The sequence below is a fragment of the Ictalurus furcatus genome, chromosome 9 (genome assembly GCF_023375685.1).
Source record: "Ictalurus furcatus strain D&B chromosome 9, Billie_1.0, whole genome shotgun sequence".
NCBI lineage: Eukaryota > Metazoa > Chordata > Actinopteri > Siluriformes > Ictaluridae > Ictalurus > Ictalurus furcatus.
This window is the reverse complement of record NC_071263.1, coordinates 4465001-4485331: the sequence shown is the minus strand read 5'-3', so window position 1 is coordinate 4485331 and position 20331 is coordinate 4465001. Positions and strand designations below refer to the sequence as shown.

General features: G+C 44.3%; 3 protein-coding genes across 4 annotated transcripts in view; 2 read left to right on the top strand and 1 right to left on the bottom strand.

Annotated features, from left to right (window-relative positions):
• Positions 1–3642: 3642 nt before the first annotated feature.
• On the bottom strand, positions 3643–12589 carry ttc7b (tetratricopeptide repeat domain 7B). Of its 2 annotated transcripts, XM_053633469.1 has the most exons (20): positions 12387–12589; positions 11820–11974; positions 11139–11307; positions 10896–11020; positions 10325–10446; positions 10065–10143; positions 9776–9945; positions 9621–9684; positions 9352–9489; positions 9076–9159; positions 8745–8849; positions 8499–8616; positions 8241–8298; positions 7994–8066; positions 7684–7844; positions 7339–7455; positions 7063–7160; positions 5512–5649; positions 5091–5293; positions 3644–4966 (listed from the first exon to the last, which is right to left on the bottom strand). In XM_053633469.1, the coding sequence occupies exons 1-20, from the start codon at positions 12505–12507 to the stop codon at positions 4745–4747; spliced, it is 2520 nt and encodes an 839-aa protein (XP_053489444.1). In that variant the 5' UTR covers positions 12508–12589; the 3' UTR covers positions 3644–4744. The 2 variants fall into 2 exon arrangements, with proteins under 2 accessions (XP_053489445.1, XP_053489444.1); XM_053633470.1 differs by lacking the exons at positions 11820–11974; positions 12387–12589 and adding an exon at positions 11552–11795 and having other exon boundaries at positions 3643–4966.
• Positions 12590–12613: 24 nt separating this feature from the next.
• mrpl57 (mitochondrial ribosomal protein L57) lies at positions 12614–14099 on the top strand. Its single transcript, XM_053633471.1, has 2 exons — positions 12614–12733; positions 13715–14099. Exon 2 carries the CDS (start codon positions 13730–13732, stop codon positions 14036–14038), a length of 309 nt encoding a protein of 102 aa, XP_053489446.1. The 5' UTR covers positions 12614–12733; positions 13715–13729; the 3' UTR covers positions 14039–14099.
• Positions 14100–14640: 541 nt separating this feature from the next.
• Positions 14641–20331, top strand: part of kif26ba (kinesin family member 26Ba) — a 36501-nt gene continuing 30810 nt past the window's right edge. Inside the window, exons 1-2 of the mRNA XM_053633407.1 lie at positions 14641–15081; positions 17887–18276. Coding sequence (XP_053489382.1) covers positions 15028–15081; positions 17887–18276 — 444 coding nt within the window. The 5' untranslated portion in view covers positions 14641–15027. The remainder of the gene's footprint in view (positions 15082–17886; positions 18277–20331) is intronic.

Below are 20331 nucleotides of genomic sequence, written 5' to 3'. Positions count from 1 at the left end.
TGATGAAGAGGATGGTGGAGATGAGCTCAGCACGGCTGATGAAGGAGCTCCATGACCTGAAGGTCGGACTGCAGAGGGTTCACGCTGATGTCTCACTCCTCCGCCGACACACCGCCCTCACCACACACTGCCTGGACAACCTGAGACATGGACTGATGGAGGAGAGCAGAATGGTGGGCAGGAAGGGTGGAGGAGTGGACAAGAAGACATCAGGGAGGATGGAGACAGGTGGAGGTGCAGGTATGAAGACAGCAGAGATGAAAAGATTGGAGGTGTGGGACAACGAACCGAAGGCCAAGAGACTGGTAGCAGATCTGACTGACATCCAGCTCCAGGATATAAAGGTTAGGATGAAAAAAAAGACAGACAGAAAGACGGAGACAGATAAAGACAGAAAGAGAGAACGAGAGAGAGAGAGACAGTGTTCATAATAACAATATTACACATGTTGAATGAGTCAGAGAGAAAGGCAGCCATGAATGGAGACAGAAAAAGCATCTGTCTGTCTGTATCTGCCTATTTATCTCAATGTATCTACCTTTACCTGTCAGTTTGTGAATAATTATATCCAGATGTAGCTTATACTGGGAAAGGGAGCAGTGGGTGTAGAACAAACTTCAGAGATTCAACAGAGAGACAAACAGAGAGACAGCATTGATTCAAGGCTAGTGTTATGTCATTTACTTCTTTAACCAGCGCATTTCTACAGTCTTAAGAGTGGAAGTTCGATATTGTCTGAAAGATAGACAGCTGGCAAGGGTCAAGGGTCAAGCCCAGGTTTTTAATCAGTGGTTCAATAAATGCCAGTTTAAAGGCTTTATGTCCACAGTGTGTAAGAGAGGAGAATATTATTGTTAACAGAGGTTTGATTGTTGAGAGATTTAGACCAGCAGAAAGCACTAACTGAAAGATTAATCTACTGTTGCAGCACGCTCTCTCTCTCTCTCTCTCTCTCTCTCTCTCTCTCTCTATCTCTCTCTCTCTCACACACACACACACACACACACACACACAAAGAAAACTTTCATTTTTATTACTGGTTTATATATTTTTATTTTATTTATTTTTTATTGTTACACTTCTTATATTTATGTTTATGTTTATTACATTTATACTGAATTAGTGAGTAGTAACTGTCTCACCACCTGACCAATGTTTTTCTGTCTTTCTCTCCATCAGGCTGACCAACTCACTGAGGAACAGATCACCGGTAATCACACTGTGTGTGTGTGTGTCTTATGATCATTAAAAATGATATTAATATAAATCATTGTTAGAGTGTGTATGTGTGTGTGTTAGAGTTTAGGGAGGCATTCAAGTTGTTTGATAAGAATGAAGACGGTTCTATTAGCACTGCAGAGTTGGGCTCAGTGATGCGCTCCCTGGGACAAAATCCCACCGACACAGAACTGTACCACATCATCCGAGAGGTGGACACTGACGGTGAGGGACACAGTACACCCTACACCCTAAACACTACACCATAAACACTACTCCCTACACTGTAAACACTACATAATTAACACTACACCCTACACCCTACACCCTAAACACTACACCATAAACACTACACCATAAACACTACACCCTACACCCTAAACACTACACCATAAACACTACTCCCTTCACTCTAAACACTACACCATTAACACAACACCCTAGACCTTAAACACTACACCCTACACTCTAAACACTATACCATTAACACTACACCCTACACCCTAAACACTACACCATAAACACTACTCCCTACACTCTAAACACTACACCATTAACACAACATCCTACACCCTAAACACTATGCCCTAAACACTACCCCTACACTCTAAACACTACATAATTAACACTACACCCTACACCCTAAACACTACTCCCTACACCCTAAACACTACTCCCTACACTCTAAACACTACACCATTAACACTACACCCTACACCCTAAACACTACACCCTAAACACTACCCCTACACTCTAAACACTACACCATTAACACTACACCCTACACCCTAAACACTACACCATTAACACAACACCCTACACCCTAAACACTACACCCTACACCCTAAACACTACTCCCTACACCCTAAACACTACACCATAAACACTACACCCTACACCCTAAAAACTACACCATTAACACTACACCCTACACTCTAAACACTACACCATTAACACAACACCCTACACCCTAAACACTACTCCCTACACCCTACACCCTAAACACTACACCCTAAACTCTAAACACTACACCATTAACACAACACCCTACACCCTAAACACTACTCCCTACACCCTACACCCTAAACACTACACCCTAAACTCTAAACACTACACCCTACACCCTAAAAACTACACCCTACACTCTAAACACTACACCATAAACACTATACACTACACCCTACACCCTAAGCACTACACTCTAAACACTACACCCTAAACTCTACACACTACACCTGTCTGTCTCTCTCTCCACCTCTGTCTCACAGGAAATGGGATGATTGACTTCCCGGAGTTTATCACTATGATGGTGAGGAAGATGAAGGATACTGGTGGTGAGGATGAGATTCACGAGGCCTTCAGAGTGTTTGATAAGGTGTGTGTGTGTGTGTGTATGTATGTGTGTGTGTGTGCATGTGCACAGAACACAAACTCATGGTTAGCTTCCTGTTTACTGATTGGTCAGTGTACGGTCACTCTCATCGTTATGTTTACTGATTCTGGTTCTGTCTGTGGTTCTGTGTCAGGATGGGAACGGCTTTATTAGTGGGGCGGAGCTGCGTGTCGTCATGACGAACCTTGGTGAGAAAGTTACGGATGAGGAAGTGGATGAAATGATCAGAGAGGCAGATAAGGATGGAGATGGACAGGTCAACTACCAAGGTCACTCTCTCTCTCTCTCTCTCTCTCACACACACACACACACACACACACGAACACACATTCCTCCAGTTAACCTTCAGAAACTCAAAAAACCTTTACGCAGTATTTCATTGTTTGACCCTTGACCTTGTTTCTGCTCCTGTTTTACAGAGTTTGTACAGATGATGACGGCTCAGTGACATTCTGCTCTCCTCGTCTCACTTCCACTCAGATTCTCTTTATTTAACCATGTTTCTGTGACTATTCAACTATCTACAAATTCCAAAAAAGGGAAGTGGGTGAGACGAGTCTTTTTAGAAACAGGATTTACTGTAAATTCACGTGTGTGCTTTTGGGCCTGATGTTTTTTTTTCATCACAAGGTCTTTGTGAGTTTTTTAGGTGAAAAATGAACTTTTCTCTGATATTCATATTCACAGTGTGTGTGTGTGTGTGTGTGAGAGAGAGAGAGAGAGAGAGAGATTGAATAGGAGCACAGAGTTTTATTTTCCTCTCATACTCCAAAGCTCAGATCCAAGACTCTTTTCTGTATGTGTATGTGTATGTGTGATGTAAAATATTCTGATGTAGAGCTTTAGCATAAAAACACTCACTCTGAATTTTACTACATGAAGCTGAGGTGATGTTTTTACAAACACAGTGGAGCTGTTACCATGGAAACGATGGAAAGCAGATACAAACACAATAACAAGGAAAAGTTCAATAAACAGTGAAACTCCAAACCATCACCTGTGTGAGTGTGTGTGTGTGGTGTGTTCATTCGCTAATGGACAGTTGGCACAGGGTTTGCTCATGTTTCCACCATCAGCATCAGTGTGTGTGTATGTGTATGTGTGAGAGCTGACCTGACCTCTGAATACAGGAATACATAGATGAATGAGTGTTGAGAGCAGAGAGAGAGAGTGAGTGAGAGAGAGAGAGTGTCTGTGTGTGAGAGAGAAAACACTAACCCGCGGTTTGAAACAGAATTATTTTATTGGCATTGTTGCAGATTCTGTCTGTGTATAGAATGATGACATCACCTGTCTACTGCTCTGATATGGACCTTTATGTGTTTACTTCCTGCTCACCTGAGACAGGTGATGATGAGCAGGAGGTGTGTGTTACCTGCTCAGATGAGCTGACCCTGGAGTGGGGGGAAACACACAGATCTTTTTTTAAACTGTTGTGTAGTGATGTCTGATACAACAATGATTCATTCTAACTGAATGACTCCTTTAAGTAAATCATCACTGTGAACGATTCACTAGTGAACACTTGCATTCAAACTTTTCCACATTTCTCTGACAATAATACCATGACATCGACGCCTGCACTATGTCTCTGAACGCCTGAACCGTGGCCCTGAATGAGTGCACCGCGTCTCTGAACTCTGCACGAGTCAAGTGACAAATCAAATGAATCACAACTTGATTTAATGGGGGAGTTCACTTCAATGGACAGTTAAAAAGATTCACTCACAGATTCAGTAGCGTTTGTGTTTAAACAGATAATTTAGATAGAGAGAGAGAGAGAGAGAGAGAGAGAGAGAAATGTATCAGAACTCTTTTATACAGTATTATAATCATATCATGAACATGAAGAGGATGTTAATTAATATTGGCAACCAACTAATTAAATTACTTAATTACATACAGAACCTGTGTGTTTATAAATTTATTATATATTTCATATTTACATACATGAATATTCATGAACGCACAGCGCCTCACACATGCATCATGGATTAGTAACACTGTGTGTGTTAGGGTTATACAGAACAGCATTTCACATGAACACACTACACTTAAGAGCTTCAGTACACTGAGAGGAGTAACACTGTACAGCGGTGTTTGAAGGTAGGGGTGTGTGTGCGCGTGTGCGCATCAGAGTGCACGGGGCAGGATGGTGAAAGGCATGATGGGATTGCTGGCCTCCAGCTGCAGCGCGGTGAGGAAGCACTCGGAGGCAGCGGCCATGTTGCCCTGCGCCTGCAGCACCTCAGCGAGACTGTGCCAGCCCAAATGAGACGAGGAACACAGCTGTACGGCTTCACACAAAACCTTCTCCGCTAACGAGAACCTCTGCAGCTGGTACAGGATCACCCCCTGTACACACACACACACACACACACACACAGTCTGTTATTTATCTAAGTGGGTGTCCCTGCTCTAGAAGTGATGATGAATCTAAGGATTGTTACATCGACCAATCAGAACACAGATGTCTCACCAGTCTCTGCATGCTGCGGATGTGGGCGGGGCTTATAGCCAGAGCTTCCTCATAGCAGCGTTTAGCGTCCTCCAGGTTTCCTCTGAGCTCGGCCACTTGGCCCTTCATGAACAGGACATTATGGGATGTTGGGAACAGACTCGCTGCCTCCTGAGTGCACGCCATCGCCTCGGCCGGCTTCATCATCCCGATATACACCTCCGCTACACACACACACACACACACACCAAATAAAGACATTACTATATTTGGTAGACTTTGTAAACGTTAATGTTCATTAACTCTGACGTAACGTATCACATTTATATAAACATCTGTATAATGTGATATTATTATGTGTTAGTAAGTCCAAAAATATGATGTAAGCCTGTTTACAATTTCACACACCCCTTCTATTGTGTGTGAGTGTGTGCAAGTGTACCTGCATGTAGCCAGATCTGAGCGAGGGTCATCCAGGGGTGCAGGGGTCCGTGTTTAGGAGTGCTGCTCTGCAGAGAGGAAGCTTCAGACAGAGCCTGCTCCACCCGTGATGCTGCTACTGACGGAGCATGCACTGAGCCTGAGGACACACACACACACACACACACACACACACACACACACACACACACAGAATGAAGAATGACTTCCAAACAATTCATTAATTTTAAGTGAATCATATGAGTCGTTCAAAGAATCAAATTGAGTCATTATAGTAAATCAGATGAATCAGAACTAACACACTCCTAGCGGCATTAATCACCTGAATGGATGGTCTGAAGAATTTAATCAAATTATTGTGTTGTACCAAATGAAGGAAAACAGTTTCAATCACTCAAACTTGCAGTGTGAGCTTCTAACACTGCTTCCTGATATATTTCATCTGCCGGATGTGTGAAGGTAGTGCACGTGTGTGTGAAGGTAGTGCACGTGTAGTGCATGTGTGTGTGTTTTTCACTATATATCCCATAATGAATTGCACTGGAGTATGTTGGTATCTAAAGGCAGCAGGACGTTAGGACTTTGTCTAAAGTGTTTCTCAAACCAGTTCCTCCACAAACATTAAAGTGTTATTTTTTATGAAAGAGCTGAAAACTGCATCAATGTAGTGAATAAGTAAGTAAAACTAGCACAGTTCATTTCACTCAAACGGGGAGTTGGATGAGACTGAATCTATACAGAGAAGTGTTATAGGGAATCAGCTGAATCAAAGTGAACATAGTTTCTGGCATTGTGATGCTCAGGAAGTTCAGAGAATCAGATCGGAGTGAGTCAAATGAATCAAATCATACAAACGTACTTCAGACTGCAAGTTAGAAAGTATCAGTTACTAAAGAGAGCTGTGATGCTTATTGCGAACAAAAACACAGAAACACACACGCATGCACATGCACACACACACACACACACACACACACACACACACATGCACAGTGTGTTACTAGCAGAGGACAGGCGTCGGCGGGGGAAGTGGTCACAGAAAACATGGCCGACGGGGTCACTCCGGGGCAAAGGAGAGGTGGGATAGAGGGATGAGAGAGGAAAGAATAGTGAAGATGGAGATGAATGCAGTGACATCATCAGAGAGGAGGAGGAGGCAGAGGCTGGGAATAAACACACACACACACACACACACACGTCACAGGAAATAAATGAAACTCACAAGGTAGAAATAAATAACTGAAAAAAAAACTGAGTGTGAGAGAGAGAGAGAGAGAGAGCGCACGAGAGAGAACAAGTACAGGTATATTATGGGAAAGAACAGAAATGTAAAATAAAGGCTGATACACATTTTATTTTTTGTTTTATGAACAGAAGTTTATTATAATTCATGTGTCTTAATACAGAAAGCTGCATGTGAACAGTTTAACCACACAGGGGCGCTGTCCTCATACTGAACCACATGAACATAAGCTCCAAACTGCCACTGCCACTGCTACTGTGTGTGTGTGTGTGTGTGTGTGTGTGTGTGTGTGTGTGTGTGTGTGTGTACCTGTCTCTGGGTCACTGAAGTCTGGCAGTGTGACGGCATTCAGTTGCCTCCGATCAGCCACAGCCCTGTCCAACAGACTGCTGCCCCGCCCCGAATCACTGAACACACACACACACACAGACACACCCCTTCTTGGTCAATAAATACAGTAAACCTGATTATGTAACCTCTTCACTGGCCCTTAGTGATTTAAATAAACATTATAAGAGTTCAGCTTGTGTATATTTATTGTTGGCTAACCTTCTGTGTGTGTGTATGTGTGTGTGTGAGACAGACCTGGGGTTGGTAAGGTTGTAGCAGGATTTCCAGATCTGCAGCATGTGTTTACAGGTGAGCAGAGCTTCTTCAGGGCCGCGACACAACGTCTCCAACTTCACCTTAGTGAAAAGCAGCCTAAACACACACACACACACACACACACACACACACTTTACAGGTCATCATGGAAACCTGATGGACAGGGATGTTTAAGATGTTTAAGCTCTGGCCTGCCCTCTAGTGGACACAGCTTTTACCTGCAGATGTAGAAAATATACACAGTTGTGAGTGTGAACAAGAACACTCACACTGCTGCAGCATCCGTTTATACACATGTAGTGTGTGTGTGTGTGTGTGTCTCACATGAAGTTCTCGGGGTACTCGCTGAGGGCCATCTCGATGATGTTGAGGGCGTCGTGGTAGTGCTTCTGAGCGGAGAGCAGCAGAGCCAGGAGGTGCAACGAATGAACATCATCCCCCTGCAGCTGGAGAGCCTGACGCACATACCCCAATGCCTCGGGGATCTAACACACACACACACACACACACAGAGAGAGAGAGAAAACAACAACAATTCCTCTTCAAAACTCCTTCTACCTTCAAACTGATAGATAACCAGTGAGCGCACAAACACACACACGCACACACACACGCACGCACGCACACGCATTACCTGCCGAGACACTGCGAGCTGCAGAGCCAGGTAGAACACAGCCAGGTGATCTGTAGGAGCAAGAGACTGAGCTCTGACACACACACACACACACACACACACACACAGATCAGTCCACTGGGGCACAAACCTTTCCAACACACACCACACACACACACACTGCATTACACTAACTCATTATTCCACATGATCACTATTCGGTCAGATTAATGACTCCTTTTTTAAATAAAGACGCAATAACACAAACCTCTGAAACGCTGACAGAGCTTTCTTCTGATACTCCTCCTGTGCACTCCTCAGAGACGCTGCGCGCGCACACACACACAGACACACACACAGACACACACACAGACACACACACAGACACACACACAGACACACACATGAATTAAGTGTAGTGGATCAGCTGAGACAGGGTTTGTATGAATTTTGGTTCTTTCTCAGTGTGTGTATGTGTGTGAGTGTGAGTGTGCGCGTGCGCGAGTGTGTGCATGCGTGTGCTCACCGTCTGTAGCTTTGAGGCTGTAAACGAGGCCGAGTGCGAGGAAGCCCTTTGCCCTGAACTCTGCTGCTTTATCCTGCATCTCTACAACCATCTTAGCAAAACCCTCACCCTCATCCAGCTACACACACACACACACACACACACACACACACACACACACACACACACACTCACACGTTAGTGAGCAGCATTCTCCTCCCTACAGTACTGCACTATGTAGTGAACAGGGAGTGATTTGGGACAGACCCAGTGCAGGTTTCCGATACACAGCTTCACAGCGAGCAAAGGGATGGTGGGATCATCTGGCTTCAGACGCATGCACTCCTTTAACACCTTCACCGCCCGCGCAGACTGCACACACACACACAAACAGACATATACACGCACACACGCAGAGACACACACACTGTATGAAAACTCTAATTTAAGTAAACCATTAAGAACAGTGTGTATTTTCTAGCATTTGGGATAGAGCCTGTGTGTATATGTAGTATGTGTGTGTAGTGCATGTGTAGTGTGTGCGCGTGTATGTAGTGTGTGTGTGTGTGCAGTGTGACACAGCTGGACTCAGACTCACCTTTCCTGCTGCCATCAGTGAGAGCGCCAGCTGGTACCACAGGTGGAACTCCTCAAACGCAAACTTCATCGCTCTCTCCAAACACTGAACACACACACACACACACACACCCCAATGTTATCAGATACACAAACTAACACAACACTACACACACACCTGTATCTCACAGAGAAGTGTTGTTTAAGTCTGAATAAAAACAGGACAGTGAAGCGTTGTGGTGTGGTGGGTGGGACTAACATGTTGTTGCCATGGTGATAAAGGGCGGGGGAGCCTTACCTCAGAGAGCATCTCGTATTGGCCCCGACGTCCCAGAGCAATGGTGAGCAGATCGTATACTACAGACGCACTCTGCAGACTCAACACCCGATCAGCACTGTGTTCAGGTATACGACTCAACACTGCATCTCTGTTAGCCTGCACACACACACACACACACGTACGTTCAGCTACACCTACACACATACACACGTTCAACTACACCTACACACACACACACACACACACACACACACACACACACGTTCAGCTACACACACACTACTCACCATAGATTCACTAATCAGTAACAGCAGCAGAGCTTCTTCTGTGTTCTCCTGAGGACAAAACAGACTGAAGACAGAAACACACAGAGACCATCACTACTCTGATACACAGCAATAAACTAACACTGTACGTGTGTGTGTGTGTATGTGTGCCGCACTTCTCCCCCGTGTAGATACGTGCTCGGCGAGGCAGTGTGTACTCGGGGTGTGTGTGTGTACACTGCGGCTCATCGAGTGGAGACTGTGCAGGTGGATCCTCCAGCGGACTCCAATAACTCTGTTCACACATCCCTCTGAGCAGGATCTCCGCCAACTGACGCGCTATAGTCTACACACACACACACACACCAAACACTGACATGTTATTGCTGTTTACACTATGTGTATAAATAAAGATACGCACAAGTACACACACACACACACACACACACACACACACACACTGACCATACGAAGGTTCTGTGTGGTTCTCGTTTCCACAGCACGGAGAATCTCTCGAAACCGTCCAACACCATGGGTCAGATTACTGAAAAAACACACACACACACACACACACACACACACACACAGACACACAATGTGTGAAATGTCAGATCAAATCACAGTGGGCCACATGCTAAGACATAAAGTAGGTCTAAAATATAAAAATGATAAAGTAGGTCTAAAATAAATATGCTAAAGCAGATAACCAACACACACACACACACCCGTTCTTGAAGTGGATAACGTGAGCACGCTGGAGTCCCGTCTCCAGAAAAAAGCCGAGTTCCTGTTCCTGTGAGACGGGGCCGGGTTTGGGACTGCGGTTCTGCATTCCAGCGCTTAGAGCCTGTGTGTGTCGAGAGAACATCATCATCACCATCATCATCATGATGATCATCACCACCACCATCATCATCATGATGATCATCACCACCACCATCATCATCATCATGATCATCACCACCACCATCATCATCATCATGATCATCACCACCATCATCATCACCACCACCACCATCATCATGATCATCATCACCACCATGATCATCATCACCACCATCATCATCACCACCACCATCATCATCATGATCATCATCACCACCACCATCATCATCATGATCATCATCACCACCACCATCATGATCATCATCACCACCATCATCAATATACTGAGAAGTTCTGAGGATCACTGTAACATGATTATGCTTCAGGTGTAACTGATCACCATAATGAGTCACAGTGGATTAAATGTGATCTGACTGGAAAGTGCACTAGTTTCTAAGTGAGCAGAAGGACCTTCTCAGCTTCCTGCAGGTACAGCAGAGCGATATCTCCAGACTTCTCGTAGCAGGTGATGATCTCCTGATCTCCCTCAGAGCTGGACGGTGGACAGGAGGTGGACGTCTTCTCCAGACACAAACCTGCAGAAGGTAAGAACATTAGAGCCGAGCTTACACACCAACTGCACCACTCAATCATTTCCATCACAAAATCTGTGTGTGTGTGTGTGTGTGTGTGTGTGTGCACGTGCGTACTCACCCTTGGTGGCATAGGCTTCAGCAATCATGGCCAGGCGGTAAATTGGAGCGCTGCTCAGTTGCATATCGTCCAAATTCACTCGGTTGAAGTGAGTAAGGGCCTCACTGTAATCACCTTCCACATAACACAGCTTCCCCATCAGCACATTGGCCTCCTGCAGCAGCTCCGTCTGTGTCCCAAATCACACAATACACACTCAGTCAGTGACAACTACACAGCTCTGCTCCAACCCTGAACCAGCCAATCACAGGGCGTGTTCCCAATTCACAGAATATTCACGAAACAGTGCAGATCAAACACAATCATATAATGCACTGCACTTATCACTACACCAAGACTCACCCGAAGGTTCCCTCGCTGTAGGGCATTAGTGAGGTGTGTGTAGTGTGTAGTGTAGATGAATTGAGACTCACCCGGAGGTTCCCTCGCTGTAGAGCATTAGTGAGGTGTGTGTAGTGTGTAGTGTAGATGAATTGAGTCTCACCCCAAGGTTCCCTCGCTGTAGGGTGTTAGTGAGGTGTGTGTAGTGTAGATGAATTGAGACTCACCCCAAGGTTCCCTCGCTGTAGGGTGTTAGTGATGTGTGTAGTGTAGATGAATCGAGACTCACACCAAGGTTCCCTCGCTGTAGGGCATTAGTGAGGTGTGTGTAGTGTGAAGTGTAGATGAATTGAGACTCACCCGGAGGTTCCCTCGCTGTAGGGCATTAGTGAGGTGTGAGCGGGCCTCGGTCAGCGGAGGGCGAGCCGTTCTGGGGCTGCAGTTCTGTTTTAATGGGTTCTCCTTCAGGAACTGCTGCAACTTCATTTCACCTAATAACAACTCACCCACATCATCTATACATACATACACACACACACACACACACACACACACACACACACACACACACAGTGATCATCATTTGAGCTTTAATCTCACATTAAACACCACACTTTAAGCCCTAATACCGGAAGTACAAGGTGTTTATAGACAGTAAATGATTTTTCACTCAGGACACAAACTGTACAATCGTAACATGACGTCATAAACCGGAAGTCCTCAGAGCTACCTAGCTGTGTTTCTGAATGAGCTCTGAGCTTCTAAATGTGTTTTATATTAAACACACAAGCCATTTGTATTACTAACGATAAACACAGCTTGAAATGTTGCTGTATAAAATTCAGAAACGAAGTCTATAAATATACATTTATAGACTGTAAACATTACCTCCCCATGCTAACATGCTAACAGGCTGAAATCACATACCCGTTGAAATGAGTTTAGCAGAAAGCTGCCGCACGAGCTCGGGGATTTTGTCCCACTGTCCCTCTGAACGACATCTCTCTATTTCTGTCTCTATCCGCGAGCCGGATTTTCGGGCTGTCATGGTGTTTATTCAGTGTTTATTCTGTGGCTGCGTCTCGGAGCCGCAGTCAGCTGTAATTGCAGTGCACCTCCACACCGCGCGCGGCGCTAATGAGCCGCACTGATGCCAGAGCAAGGCGCGGTGCATTGTGGGAATGTGCGCTGTGGTTATGGAGTATGCTAAAGTGTGTTAGCCGAGTCACAGCAGGAAAACCCATAGCACAGAAAAAAATATCAATTTAAAGAAGGTTCGTAACATTTAAATATTCTTACTTTTTTTGTCACTGAGTTACAGTTTCTGTATAAATATCGCCATGATTATTTTTAATATTGATATTTATAGTGTTGAAGGTGACTCACAGACCGAATAGTGGTTAATAATAATAATTCTGTTCCGATTAATAAAAATGTTAAATATTTATATAAATCTCCTGAAATGATCTTCCATTGTATTACAGAATATTTTTTGTGCTTTTGGATGTAACTATACTGGTTGTGGGTTTAAATATATCATATTAAAGTGAAGTAATTCAGTGAAATTTATAAATTTGAAATTTGAAAATTTCTAATCTCGCTCAGGTTCAGAGATAACAGAAAAGATCACACAAACCTTCTTTAAGAGAAATGACATTAATCTCAATAAACATTAGAGATATAATATTGGGACGTGGTTGTGTGTGATATTGACTGTAGAGAGCAGCAGAAGATAAAGTGAGAGGTAAGTGTCCTATAAACCTGAGTAATGTGTTTAAACAGACACACTGTTATTCTGTAGTCTGATGGCCTGCAAATAAAAATGGTTCCTAAGCCTGTTCTTCTGTGACTGTGAACTTGGAAGGTTTCTCCCAGACAGTAGTTGGATGAACAGGTTGTGGGGTGAATGAGTTTAATCTGCGGTAAAAGAGTGAGCTTCCTCGGGCAGTGTGTCCGGTGCGTTTCCTTCACCTTCCTGCAAGATGTTTATTTATTACACACAGAATCTCTAAACCTTTAACTGAAATCAAATTCTTGTACTACGGCAGAACTGTTCTACAAACATAACATGTATACAATAAAAAATAAAGCTTCAGTTTGTAAAAAATAAAAAGATCTGGGTTTCAGGCTTCTGTTTGGCTTTCTGTTTTTCTGGCCCTGAAATTAACCCTGCCCCTCTGGAGCTCTGCCCCTTTTCTCTCATTTATTTCTATTTTTTATTTATTACTTCTTCCTGTTTTCTGTGATGAGCACAGGTTGAGGTGTTCAGGATGTTCCTGACTCTGGCTCTGCTGCGGAAGGGAATTCCGGGCCGGCAGTGGATCGGGAAATGGCGAAGGCCACGCCCAGTCACCTGGCAGATGAAGCGGAACACGGTGGAGCGACTGGAGCGTGAGGCTCAGAATGAGTACTGGCTGAGTCGACCTTACCTGAGCCTCGAGCAGGAGAAAGGCCATGCCCACGCTCGCCGCACGCACACCTGGGAGACTATCCGCCACGCCCGCCAGTCCACCTTCCCCCAGCACACCTCCATAACTGAACACCTGCAGCACCTCAACATTACTCGTACCTGGAGCTAACACATAAACACACACACACACACACAGAATGTTCTCTTAATAAAGTACTGGTTCACTGTTAGCTGTGGTGTCTATTTCTTTTGATTGCAGGTTGCAATGCTTGTGTGCATATGTGAGTGTGTGTGAGTGTGTTAGTTACATTTGGTTAGTTACAGTAAGTTTTGTGTAGCACTTTTCTATACACTCAAACACTCAAACACTTTACATAGTAAGGGGGGGGATCTCCTCAACCTCCACCTGGATGATGTGACGGCAGCCACAGTGCTCCAGAACTTTCACCACACACCAACTAGTGTGTATGTGTCAGTAGGGGGCGCCGTGTGACCGTGAAACACTACCTACACGCGCGCTGCACTGCTACAGTGTGTAAATGCAAATTTATGACATTTGTAGGTGAGATGTCGGGTTTGAACACGGTCACGCGCTACTCTAAATGTCACTGTGAACAACAGATCACTTCTTACGTATGTATGTATGTATGTATGTGTGTGTGTGTGTGTGTGTGTGTGTGTTTAGAGAGTGTAAGGTCACGCCCACACGTCATTTAATAAGCAAAGGGGCGGGAAGACTCCGCTCACATCCAGATGTGCGCGAGCCTCTGGTTTTAAATGAGCGAGAGAGAGACACGCAGTGTGTGTGTGTGTGTGTGTGAGAGAGAGAGAGAGAGAGAGAGCACGCGCGTGTGTTGCATGCAGTAGAGGAGCGCGCGCAGACCTGTATGGCGTTATCTCTCGTGGTGCCGTTTCTGCACGCGCGCTGAAGACCGGAGCTTGGGATTCTGTTTACACTCTGGAAATTTTGGGGAAACGGAACAGAGGAACAGCGGGGTTGTGTGTGTGTGTGTGTGTGTGTGTGTGTGTGGACATGCGTAAAGATGATGGAGAGTTATCCCGCATGGCACTGAGACGGAGGCGCGCGCAGGAATAATCTCCATCACGCGCGTGGATGTGATTTAATAATTGAGAGAGAATATTTGGGAGAATCTCAGCATGACCTCTGTGAGCGGGAATAAAGACAGGAGCGGCAGGAACCGGAAACACACGGTGAGGGGGTCATTTTATTTTTATTTTATTTTATTATTTATGCGTCACGCGCTCATGAATTTTAATGAAGCCTGTAGATGGACGCACGAGGCGGCTGATGGATCTGAAGTGCATTTAAAACAGTAGCAGAATGATCTCCAGAGAAGAGAGTAAGACAGGTGACAGTGAGACAGGTGACAGTGAGACAGATTGTTGCATTACACACTGTATGTAAACTGCTCTGTTATTTCCTGCTGAGCTTGTAATTCTACTGAAAGCATTACAAAAATTATGTTTAGTTTATACATAGTGAAATTAATCTTAAATTCACACACACACACACACACACACACACACACAGTATTTATATGAGTCTAAATGCACGGCCTTTACCCTGAGACAGATCCACACTAAACACTGCTGCAGTACTAAATGTCTCTGAGGAAGGTACTAACAGTTAACACTTTACTGTATAAAGTCATTACAGTCCAGTGAAATGTTTTGTAAAGGTCACTGTATCCACATGTCCAGGTGAGAGATTACAAACACAAGTTTAGCAGGTATAGCTGATATACAGCTGAAGAACATCTCAGTGTTCATGGAGTCTGTAGATGGAAGTGAAGTTCATTTAGAACGGAACCTGTTTCACTGTTTTACTGTTAATGAAGTTGTCCTTATAGACCTGTTATAACAGGTTGTAAAGCGAGATATAAACATGACGAAGCTGAACATTTGTGCGCAGATGATTTCACATTAATATTCTCGTCATGTTTATTAATGCGATGATCTGAAAAGCATTACAACAGAATTGTGTGTTTTTAATCGTGTAAACGCTATAAACGCAGACGGATTTCAGCTTGTGGTACTTGTGGTATTAATGGCCTTTGTAGTACTTCTGGTACTCCTGTCCAACTTGTGTCAGTGTTACAGCTTTGAAGAAATGAGATATCTGAGAGAAGACGAAGTGAGGACGTGTTTGGAAACAGTGAGTTTCAGAATTTACAGCGTGTGATATCGCTTTCTCGCACTTCAATGTTCAGAATCTGACCTGGAGCTCTACTGGAGTACTGTTTATATTGTTGGTACTTTGGAGAACCAGAATGGAACCAGAATACTGTACCGTTCATGTGGAAACCAAATATAATGGTTATTGTGTGTATTTTTGCTGCCTGGAAGGAGCTTTAATTCGGTGATGACAAAATGACATTTTAATTAAATATCAAAAATATTAGCACCAAACCAAACGTGTTCATCCTGAAACTATTTATTTATTTGTTTGTTTGTTTGTTTATTTAACAGCATATTAATATCACAGTCAGAAAACAGGATTCTGTCAGTGTTTATGCTACAGATCTTTAGAGGAACAGTGGACATTTTATCCATCCATCCATCCATCCATCTTCTATACCGCTTTATCCTTTTTCAGGGTCATGGGGAACCTGGAGCTTATCCCAGGGAGCATCGGGCACAAGGCGGGGTACACCCTGGACAGGGTGCCAATCCATCACAGGACACAATCACATACACATTCACACTCCCATTCATACACTACGGACACTTTGCACATGCCAATCAGCCTACCATGCATGTCTTTGGACTGAGGGAGGAAACCGGAGTACCCGGAGGAAACCCCCGCAGCACGGGGAGAACATGCAAATTCCGCACACACAGGGCCACGGCGGGAATCGAACCCTGGAGGTGTGAGGCGAACGTGCTAACCACTAATCCACCGTGCGCCCTGGGCATTTTTATTTATTTATTTATTTATTTATTTATTTATTTATTTGGTTAAAAGTATTACTTTAGCATGACATTCACACCTTAAATGAGGATTAAATGTAGTAAATGCCACATGCCTGATAAATAAAGGTTTATTAAATATACAAATAAATAAATGAAGGTACAGAAGTCTCACTGTAGTCTCAGTACAGTGTTTATATCCTGTAAAGTTTCAGTGTGTTTCCTGGCAGCGTGCTGTAGCAAGTGTGTGTGGGTGTGTGTGTGTGTGTGTGTGTGTAAATATACGTGCACTGTGTATAAATGTGCAGTATTATATACTGAACACTATAAAAATTCCCCAGTGTGAACACTGTGAAGTGTTAATTAAACTCCAGGGATTTTACACTTTACTGTGATTTACATGTTTTACTGAAGCTCTTTGCTTATTAAACTAATTAATCCTGTTTTAGAATGCATCTGTGAGTAGTTTATCATGTTTATTCTTTTGACAGCAGTGAGCGTTTACAGATAAATCCACATCAGGACGATTCTCAGAGCTGTGTGTAAATGTGTGTGTTCGATTTTAAATGACGGAGGACTGATGTTGTAGCGGAGTGGGTGGAGATGTGATTATTATAGAGCTGCTCAGGCTACGTGTTAGCATACTAGATTCCTCAAAGCTAATTTGTGTTTGTATTATCATCATATGACAGATTTCTCTCTCAGTGACAATTAATCACACACACACACACTATTAATCTTAATAAAAATCTTGTTATACATTTATTAACGTGCTGATAGAATGCATTTGTGTGTCACTTATTTATTTAACAATTATTATTATTATTATTATTACACAGAGAGGAAACACACACACACACACTGTCACTTTCAGAGTAAAACCACAGTCAGTGGTGTGAGAACCTCCTCCTGTAGCTTTAACGAGAGAACGCAGAGGACATAGCGCAGCTGGGAGGCGGGGCTATAACATGAATGACAGAGAGACATGAGCTGTGTTTTTTTCCCTTGTGTTTATTTCCACGTTGCTGTTCACAGTAAAGTCACATGATTCAGATGTTTACTGTATTCTCTTATTGTGTTCATTAGATGACAGATTGCTCTCCTACCAAATCGGCCTCGTTCTCTCCGGACTCGTGGTACCGTAAAGCCTGTGAGGAGTCTCGCACTGGGTTCCGCCCGGTTCCTGAAGGAGCTCGCTCTGTTCCTGGTTCCTCAGGCGCCCCCTCCCCTGGCTCTGGAACCTCCTCCCCGGGTTCTTTCTCCAGCTCTCCGGGCACCGTGTCTCCAGGGATTGGGACGAGTTCTCCGGGTTCTCTGGGAGGTTCTCCAGGGTTTGGTACTGGTTCTCCGGCCTCGGGCAGCGGTAGTTCTCCGGGTTCTGAGAGAGGAACATGGTGTGATAACTGCACCGGCCGCCTGGTGGAGCTGAAGAGGCAAGCGGCCAAACTGCTCCTCCCAGGACCTTACTCCTCCAAGGTAGCATTTAAACCCACTCTTTAGGGTGCGTGTGTGCTGTGTGTGTGTGTGTGTGTGTGTGGTTTAATCATCTCACTGTGCTGGTGACTCACTCTCTCTCACTCTCTCTCCCTCTCTCTCTCTCTTGTCTCTCTCTCTGTCTCTCTCTCTCTCTCTCCCTCTCTCTTGTCTCTCTCTCTCCCTCTCTCTTGTCTCTCTCTCTCTGTCTCTCTCTCTGTCTCACTGTCTCTCTCTCTCTCTTGTCTCTCTCTCTCTCTGTCTCTCTCTGATTCTGTCTATCTCTGTCTCTCACTGTCTCTCTCTCTCTCTCTCTCTCTCTTTCTCTCTCTCTCTCTCTTGTCTGTCTCTCTCTCTCCGTCTCTCTCTGTCTCTCTCTCTCTCTCTCTCTGATTCTGTCTCTCTCTGTCTCTCTCTCTCTCTCTCTGTCTCTGACACATCGGCTGTGTTTTAATTCAGCTCAGTGATAGATGATGAGATCCATCAGTCCATGACGAACATCTGCACTGAGACATTTGTGTGTGTGTGTCTTTTCCCAGGGGGTGTGTGTGTGGGGGGGGGGGGGGGCACTTACTTTGTGAAAAATAAAATGTTGGCCTCAGCAGGATGTGAAGCTGTGAGAGACCAGATTGTTTCAGCTCTTTATCATGACTGTAGATATTTAATTTTATACCTCATTAATAAATGATGACTGACTGAGTCCTCGTCCTGCACTATGTTCATCTGCGTCCAATCAAACGCCATCTAATGCTCAGGCCCCACCCACATAAACACTTTCTGATTATAACATATGCACAATACACAGCATCTACAACACTCTGTGTGCGTGCATATGTATGTGTGTGTGTGTGTGTGTGTGTGTGTAAAACAGTGCACTCAGTTGAGCTCGTAAACTCTGCTGTAGACTCCTCTTCACTTTTACTGACCCCTAAAGGCAAAGTATTTACCCCTCAGTAGGTAGCGAGTAATACACAGGAGGTTTTTATTAACTAAAAGAGGAAATCGACTTCCTCTGTACCCCACAAAGTGCACTTCTCTTTACATCCCTATACACTACACTACAAGTGCATTAGATACAGTATGTGATAGTAATAATGGCGTATACACCCTGCGTAGTGCAGTTATAGAGAGAGAGAGAGAGAGAGAGAGACACACACACAGGCAGAGGTGGACACACACACACACACACACACACACACACACACATACTCATGTGGTGTGTTTTACAGGCATGTTTAGTGCATTCCTGTGCTGACTCAGAGCACTTTAACAGGTGAGACAGAAAGAAAATGACAGGAAGTTCTGTTCCGACCTTTTTACTTTATAAAATCACAGCCTCGTCCCAAACCACACACTGCTCAATAGTGTGTAAAAATAGTGTGCTAACAGGGGTTACATTTCATCACACTACTCACGACAGAAGTGTGTGTGAGGGACATAACTGCATGTAGTCATGGTAACCGGGATGGGTTCACTGTGTCTGGTTAGGGTTTAGGTGGAGTGCTACTATACAGAACCTCACTACTATAGTATAGTATATACACAGCACAGCAGTTTATTTGTAAATACTGATGTGTGTGACACATCTGTTACACGCTACAGCATCACACACACACACCACAACTCTGCACACTTCACACAAAGGACATGTGTGCTCTGTTCTGCCCCTAGTGGACACAGAGTTAACTCTACAGTTACACAGACTAGTAGTAACTCATTACACAGATTAGTGTAGAGTTAAAATAAATGACAACATTAGATATACAGTTTAGTATTAGGGTATGCTAAACTCCTACAGTTAGGGTGTAGGGTGTTGAGTTTGGGGTTAGGGCTTATGGTTTGAGTGAAGGTTTAGGGTGTAGGGTTTGGGTGAGGGGTTAGGGTGTAGGGTTTGAGTGAGGGGTTAGGGTGTAGGGTTTGAGTGAGGGGTTAGGGCAAATGGTTTATGGTTTTAGTGAGGGAATAGGGTGTAGATTGGAGGATGTAGGGTTTGAGTGAGGAGTTAGGGTGTAGGGTGTGAGTGAGGAGTAAGGGTGTAGGGTTTGAGTGAGGGGTTAG

What these genes read in the sequence shown, in the direction of transcription:
- ttc7b (XM_053633469.1), bottom strand. Translation starts at nt 12,507, where the DNA reads ATGACAGCCCGAAAATCCGGCTCGCGGATAGAGACAGAAATAGAGAGA. An exon ending in ACCTGCAGGAAGCTGAGAAG is followed by an intron (nt 10,447 to 10,895) that starts GTCCTTCTGCTC and finishes CGACACACACAG; the next exon opens with GCTCTAAGCGCTGGAATGCA. An exon ending in GAGTACCCCGAGAACTTCAT is followed by an intron (nt 7,456 to 7,683) that starts GTGAGACACACA and finishes GTGTGTGTTTAG; the next exon opens with GCTGCTTTTCACTAAGGTGA.
- mrpl57 (XM_053633471.1), top strand. Translation starts at nt 13,730, where the DNA reads ATGTTCCTGACTCTGGCTCTGCTGCGGAAGGGAATTCCGGGCCGGCAG.